The sequence below is a fragment of the Opisthorchis viverrini genome, assembly GCF_000715545.1.
Source record: "Opisthorchis viverrini unplaced genomic scaffold opera_v5_18, whole genome shotgun sequence".
NCBI classification, from domain to species: domain Eukaryota; kingdom Metazoa; phylum Platyhelminthes; class Trematoda; order Opisthorchiida; family Opisthorchiidae; genus Opisthorchis; species Opisthorchis viverrini.
Window position 1 is genome coordinate 3,279,452 of NW_008751674.1, and position 8,331 is coordinate 3,287,782.

At 39.3% G+C, this 8,331-nt stretch overlaps 1 protein-coding gene across 1 annotated transcript; it reads left to right on the top strand.

Moving 5' to 3' along the window:
• Positions 1-772: 772 nt before the first annotated feature.
• On the top strand, positions 773-7,486 carry T265_01714 (hypothetical protein; the record flags this gene model as incomplete). Its single annotated transcript, XM_009165780.1, has 5 exons — positions 773-980; positions 1,023-1,227; positions 2,930-3,067; positions 5,012-5,486; positions 7,370-7,486. The coding sequence occupies 5 exons, from the start codon at positions 773-775 to the stop codon at positions 7,484-7,486; spliced, it is 1,143 nt and encodes a 380-aa protein (XP_009164044.1).
• Between the last annotated feature and the right edge of the window lie 845 nt (positions 7,487-8,331).

Here is an 8,331-nt window from a genome sequence, read left to right on the forward strand (position 1 = left end):
GAATGGGAAACCTCTCTTAATAAGGTCAAGTTTGACTGAAAGCGATTCGCGGTCATGGCAATTTACGAAGTTTCTCACCGTAACCACCACTTATCACAGGTTGTGCAGAACCTAAGGCGGAGTATACTACTTCTGTACCGATTGATTATGACCTAGGGGTTATTCTAGAGACATGGGAGGCGTCTGAACGTAAACCTAAACATTTATGACTGTTTTATTTTGTTACATTGCACTTTGTTTGGTATATGGCAGTAAGTAAGTATAAGCACATCATTGGTGAAACGTAAAAATTAAGTAGGTTTCAGGATGTTTTTAAACTACTTCAATAAAATTTTTGCAGCTATGGGTTGTCATAATTTTGCTATGCACCAAGGTATCCCAAAACACCGACAGGCATCCGTATTTCTCATTCGTTCACACCTAACACCTATTCTAATTAACCCAATTATCTTGTGGAACAAAGGATATATAGACACTTGCCTGTTACTGCGCTAACCAGCAGACGGAAGACACAATTGTGAGCTTTCGACACCTACACGGGCCTACAATGTCCAAGATACTCATAGGCAAATTATTGCCAGTAGTATGCTTGTTCTATCTACTGAATCCAAGGTGAGTGGCAAATTTCTTCGAAAAACGGTGTAAAGATCAACACATGTCCAATGCCAGATTTTTCACGTGGACTTCATTAGCGACAACGCAGTAAGTGCTACGTGCTCCTACATGATTTATCCTTTTAATCTTATTGGGTAATCCAATCGTCCAGATATACATGGGAAGGCAGCCCTTCATGGTTCTGCTTGACACTGGAGGATGGACACGGTGGATACCGTCGATCAAGTCAACATCCGCAGAATTTGCATACAGGAATAAATACACTGGACAGCCAGAAACTAGCATTTCACTGAATCAAGAGTTCGAAACCAGTTACTCTGGTGAAAAATATAGGGGACATGTGGTGACGGATGAGCTTTGGGTTGGTTAGTGTAATCCTTATGCTTTAACATTCAAAAAGTTTGCAGGTCGCGTTTTTCCGCAATTCAAGTTCGTTGTAGTGATGGAGAGCACTGGGGCAGTGGACAAAAGAGAAGGGTATGACGGAATAATTGGAATGAGAAGACCACCTTCAAATGACGGAAGATGTGAATTCTCAAACACTACAATTCTGGATTATATCGTGGAAGCCGGCATCGTGACTGATGCCATTTTCACTTTTCGGTTTTGCGGGTTCGTTTTCTGGTGACGTTTTTTTAGAAATAAATATGCATTGCATATTTTTATGGATCGCCAACGATGTCAGAACTACCATTAGTACACTACATTCGAAATAAATTACCCGGATGTTAACGAACAGACATTGCCTCCTATAATCAACATGTTTGTCGGACTATGATCGTATATTTTACAGCGCGTTACAGGAGAAATATTTTAGCCTTCTTGTTGGCATCAATGTTGAAATTACTCAATCTAAATTTTCCAATGTAAATTTGTGCACCATTTTAAGCGTATGTTGCCGTTTGGTGCAACGGTGAGAATAGAATTCGCTCTCCGGTATTGTCCAGAATAGCAACAAACTCACAACCCAATTTAATGCTATTGTTTGGTCAAATCCGTGAACGGATCAGGCCTAATACACTGATTGGGTGTTGTGTTTTTTCCCACGTTATCATTGTAATGCATTAACCCACAATAGTCTGATCACATGTGAGTTCTAACAAGAACCTGACCCATGCGGTTTCATAATCACTGCGTTTTAAGTACAAGGCTACATGGCAATTGTTTTGGATGATTTTCTGTACCAAGAGTGTAGCGTGTGGAAATATAAGCTCATCAATAGTCTATAGAGTATGCCTTTTCGAGAACCCCACGCAGTGGTATTACTGTTTTTTCTGCATCAGTTACAATCTTTTGCCTATTTGGTTAGCACCTGTTTGGATTTATTTGTAGCTCTAACAAACTAGCTACTGAGTACCCATTGTAGTTTTTCTAAAGTATTAAGTGATTTGTTTGGTGGAGTTCATCTTGGCACAATGCCGAAGCACAGAAAAGTTACCATCATCATTATAGATTCTTGACCAGGCCTCTGAATCTATGATAGCTTGCGGACAATAATTTTTAGTTAAAGTATTCAAAGTGCCTGACAATAATACGGAATGTACGTAGGTTGATTGATTCTGGGTTTATAGCAATTTCTCCACTTTCCATTCCTGCACCTCACATGTTTAAAATGACGGACAAAATATCCAACTTCTCCGCAGTCCACGTAATATTTTCAGGTATACGCTTCCATTTGCAATTGATTTTTTCCATGTCTTTCCGAACTTGTAACACCAATTTAAGCACCTATACAATAAAAGGAGCACTGTATTAAATGGTGAAAAAAATTACGTTATCTGGCGAATAACTTTGGCAAATAAGATGCATATTTAACCAGAGTAATCCAGGTTATTTAAATTAGAATTTCTAAAAGTGAAAATAATAAATAGAATTGTTTTGCACATTCATTCCTCAGAATCAATTTGTTTACTAATGGGCATTGTGTCTGTGAGCGGCCTCAATCGCTGTGAGGCTAAGACCAGCAATGGCCTTTGTTTGTATGGTGATCCTATACCTTTGTGATGCTGAATTAAAACAACTCGTTGAATAGAATGCTTCTCTTGTTCTTGGACACAACGCATCTCCAGATTATTCGATACTCACACGGAAGCCTTGCTTTCATGTTCACTTTTCTTGTGGCAGTCACTGTTTGCTGTTCTTTATTGTGGAATCGTTTTTTTACTTTCTCCATTCGTTATTCACTTTAAGCTAGCAAGCTGAACCATTTAAAAACAGCTGTATGCAAGGAAGCTGCATCTGCCATAGAACTTTGAAGGTAGATATTACTGTTGGCGGTCCATGCATAAGCCATACCTAAATACTGTGATTTCAGTGAAAAAGGTGTGCGCGGGGATTCTTGGTTCATACACGGAAATCTGGAATTTGGAGGGACCCGAACCGAATACTACCATCCGCCAATTGTGAGTTTGTCACTATATCAAGGAACTCAGTGGGTGGTGGACATCACTAGGTGAGTTAAACGCACAGAGACATGCATCCTCGTACGAGCTAACCACAAAACTGATTTCAAGATTGACAGGCGTCCAATAACTAACTCAGGTTTTATTAAAACTGCCACTCAAGCTCACAATGACGAGCGCATAAGGAGCCTTTTAATAGACCAGACACGGTACGTTTACCAAGTACACCCACACGTCTGACACGATGCGCTCCTCTGGCCGAAACTTCCATACTAAAACTTTTTGCCAAACAGTGATTCAACACGCCAGAAATGCAAATCCTACCGTGTATTCAGGCTACAGCCGGGCTCAGTTTGCATACGTAAATTTAGTTGATATTCCATGGCCCATTCCTTGCAACTGCACACCCGATACTCACCTTCATTCGCCAGGGAAAATTAATTGGTAGAAATAGAGGTGTAGACCAAGATATGGTAACAAGTCTCACCAAGTCCGACAGAACATCTACCATTGCCCATTATCTCATCGTCGTTTTCTGGATTTGATGGTGAACGAAATTGGTTTTGCATGAACACTCCTCAGCAGACAATTTACTATTTCACATACTGCAGACTAGCCAGTATTTGGCAGTGCGTAAGAGAAAGACCAGAGTCCTGAATTCCGTGTTAATCACTGAATATGACAGAAGGTTAGGTGAGTTAAGCGACCGTTTCTGATGGGGACTAAATACAGCGCGACCTTTGGCCTCAAGCTCATTTCAAAATCTCGTTTAAAACAATTTATTTGCATGTGCCAGATTGTCCGTACGGAGGGCTCTTAGTGTGTATGTATTGTGTGGTGTGGTAGGCCTTGGAGAATTCTGTATCATCAATTCAAAATGATTGAAAGTGTGGTTCTGCCGCGAATCGGAAAACGTTTGGCTGAGCACTCAGGAAATAAGTGGAAACACAAGTTTTAATGTAAACAACTTTATCCGCCAAAACAAGCGGCTTAGAATGCCTTGGGGTTTTTTCGTATAGAGCTGCACAAAGCTCTTTTTTCTATGAGTTGAATTTTAATTTCTTCATCGTCCTCATCACCTCATTTTTGAAGTTTCCAGCTCCAATATTTTCCACTGAACTTTGACGAGAATTTTTTCACTGAATTTTATCATTATTCTTCATCCACTTATTCCCTTTTAACCTCGAGTTTGACGGTCTCTCAGCGCTGTTTACCAATAATTTATTTGGCTGGTGTGGTAGACTCTAAGTGATTCTGGGTACAGTTAGCCATTTGACTTCAAATACGCTTCAATCACCCATGCAACCTCGAATAAAAAATTCGAAATTTGACGAACAGAGTGCCCGCTTAACTTTTTGCATGTGTGCAGACGTGGAAGAGTGCGGAATATTGTGTACTACTTAAACAATCGAATTCTGAGTCTTAGCTTGTCTGACAATACCATTTAAATGTGCAGCACCAAAAGCGACACTGTTAGATAATTCGTTTACATTATTATCCGACATCCATGTTCAGCATGAGGCTGTCCTTGAACACGTTTGTTTTTCGAATTAAAAAAGCGTCGATAAATTAGCACTGACGACGATTTGGTGGAAAACCTGTTTTGTTTTGCTAGTTCGGATATAATTGCACTTATGAGTTAATTTAAATCTTCAAAGCAAGCAGTTCTTTTGCTTGCAGAATTCTCAAGTTCGACGATGTTAGACATATGCAACGTTTTTCTAATTATAGTGGGTTAGTTGCTACTAATCTTGAGGAAATTCATAGGAATCGTTGGACGGTCTCCTAAAAAACACGTCCAGGTTTCAAATCGGTATGCAACGAAAGCGCCTCTTTTGCTAGTTGTAGGTTTGGGACATTCTGTTGGTCGTGTAACATTTGCCTCCACCCCAAATTATTATACATTCTAGTATGTAGTGAAAGAGGAAACCATGACTTTTTCGTTTGCTTCTAAGGACAGGTTGGTGAATTTTCGAAATGTTTATCACTTTCAGCATAGAATATGGTGATCTTCTGCTGTGCGAACGATGTCTCGCCTATGCGGACACTGGATCACCGGATACATATGCACCAGCTGAAGCATCGAACAAAATTTTGGAAACATTAACTGTAGATAAACATGTTCATGGGTTGCTGCACGTTCCAGCGCATAAACTCAACCAGGTTCGTCCATTGAGAATTAAGCTGGCATCTCGCATTTTCACGGTGCCGTCTCAAGAACTTACAAGATTTGTAAGTGATTACCTGAGTGTCTTTGCTTTTCAAGGACTGTTAATATCTTATGAAATTTTATTTGCTTATATGTGTTTGTTTTTATATTTCTTACAGGTTTGGAATGTTGGATTTTATCATTTTGCAATACAAATAGAGCCAGACACCAGTGAGAAGACCTGGACCCTTGGAGTGTCCCTTTTGCGGCATTTTTACCTGCTATTTGACCAACAAAATAATCAGATGGGATTCGCCGCAGTACAGTGCTGAAGTTACCTCGGATTCTTTGGGTTTTGCTGGCAAAATTAGTGTTTCCAGCTTTACTTCGCCAGTTTTAATAGATGAATCGCATTCTCAATATATTTTACAAAAACGCTGAGCAAAATAAAAATCGGATTTTATTAATCAAATAATGGACGTTTTCCAATAATACACCGTATATTTTAGAGCAATTTTCCATGGGGCGCACCTGGCGTGAAATTCGACTAAAATGTGCTGACGCGTATTTTGATTCCAGAGCTCGACGTAGATTTCCGGCATGTATTCCAGGCCGAAATACATTAATCAAATAGACTGTATATGATTCAGTTCAACGGAGTGAAACTGCAAGGACAGATTTTTGCAAAACGGTGTACTTTGTTGCCTAGGTTAGGCAAAAACGCGAGCTTTACTCCGTTTTGTTAATATTCTTACGCTTAATCGTAATACCATGGTGGTAAAATGCAGACACACGATAGGTCTTGTAAGATAAAAGCCTTCAGCCTTGTCATTATAGAGGAATCGCATGCATTGGCAAATTATCATTTTTCTAGTCATATTATTTTAACCTGTTCTGTATCTGAAACGGCTGCTCATAACGTGATTCGCTCCAAGGGGAAAGAATATACCCGTCGAATCAAAACAAGTCATTCTGCTTGAGTTTTATGCCACAACTTAATTTCTGAAGCCAACAACTGTGTCCAGGATTTCTTCTCATTATGCAGAATTTGAGATAGCAATCTGAAAGTAAACCGCGGCAAGGGATTCCTGATCATGTAAACTTGTTGTTTTGATTCTGCTGGCTTTGATTCCCCTTTCTTCACTGCACAAAAATTGACATGAACGTTATTTAACAACCAATGTTTTAAAATATGTTCTCAGGTACGATTTCGCGGTAGAAAAATTTTTTTTCACAAATGACCAGAAGTATCCTGCCAAAGGTAGCATTCGGTGGGCTATTCTATTTGGTCTAGAGAAAAAAAACATCTGTCGCAAAACAAATCCGGAGAAAAATTTATCCGAAAGACATAAAATAGGTTTTGCTCAAACTGAAAACGAAAATTCAAGCCTCAAGCGCAAATGTTGTTTGTCGAACAAAACAACTCTTTGCCAAACCACTCAACTTTTTAATTAGTCTCCCTTGAATCAGTAGCTGAATAATTCTAGCTCGGTACACACGTGCAGGTGTAACTTGTTGTAATATTGAGTATGAAAGTTTAAACAACACTGAACCTTCATTTGTTAATGGCGAACTGAGCAGATTTGGTAATATTAAAAATAGATTTCGTGCTGTAGTTGGAACTGGGCTGAAAAGTCAAGCGGCATGTTCATCCCTAAATTGTATCATAATTTCTAAGTGGTGTTGCCGTCACGGCCATCGAGAGGTTTGCATCCACAGTTCTACAAAATCGTGCCACATTTGGGCCTCACGGAACACTCTTACAGCTTTTTTCACCAGCCTATTTGAGAATGGCTTCCTTTAGAGTAGTACATCGGTACATGATTCTAAATCTATATTTGTATGGTGCAGTCAGTTTATTTCCAATTGTGAAGACCTTTCCTGTTCTTGTTCTCCCATTTCGGGTTTAGAAAGCTGCTCTTGCAGCTGTTGTTCACACTGATGCTTCGTCCATTACCCGACTCTAGCTAGATTAAATTTCTCCACTTTTTCCTACATCAGCAGGACATCTTAAAATGCGGACTCTTAATAAAAATGATGGCGTCTTAGGGTGATGAACGTGTTTGACCGTCTATCCATTTCTATACGAAATTATTCTCTTGTTTTGATACTCAAACTGTTGTACATCTGCTTCAGTTTGAGTAGGTAAGTGGTAGATATTACGCCATGCTGAAGCCTGAATTCCTAGTTCGTTTGATTGTAGCATTATAATAATTACGCCAGAATAGGAACACGGCCGTTCAAACGAGCCGTCATGCATGCCGAAATGGAACCAATAGATCCTGATTCAACTGCGCGGGACGTAGAGGATTATTTGTAAAGATGTCACATATGGTGCCTTATAAAAACGAATGATAATAAAATCACGGTGTATTTTCTATATTTTGCTGACAAATCAGCATATATATATTGATCGAGGATTAGGTATAAGCTGTATATGTAACTGATATTTCTTAAGATGCATTGAAGAGATTATTCTGTCACACTTTAAACCGATGAACTTCGTGGCAGCCAAAACATCTAGGTTGAATATGTTGATCCTCTCTCATAATCAGTCATTCCGTGATTTTGCGTAACAGCTAAAGAAGCAGTTAGTCAAAGGTGACTCCACCGCCCAGCTAAAAGGCTAGCTACGTGTTACGCACATTGCTGGTATGTACTTGTTCGAATCACAACACAAACTGTATCTCTGTCCAGATGAAAATTCCAAACAACTCGGAAGCAAATAACGGAGACTGATGAAGCGGCGTTGTTGGATTATTTCAAAAAATAATTCTCGGATGCAGATAGACAACAAAAGCCAACCTTAAAATAACTGTGTGCTTAAATTTTGTTGACATGATTCTTCACTGATTGTAATTGCGAATCGGCGGTTCAAAAATTTTGGGAATATAAATCATCCAAGATGCTCAGGCACTCACCGGCAGTCGAAGTATTTTAACCGGGGAAACGGGACGCATTCAACTTGTCTATAAGTTCTGAAAAGTAAGTCACTTCACTTGTGACCAAATATTGAAGTGAAAGCATTATATGCAGTCATCTCTAACCTTCCTACAGCTATTTGGCCTCAAAATTCATCATACGTTTCTGACACTTTGACATCAGCTTCTGGTCAAAAGCACAATTTTATTGTTTACACAAGTATTGTTAAATCCATTGTTCCAC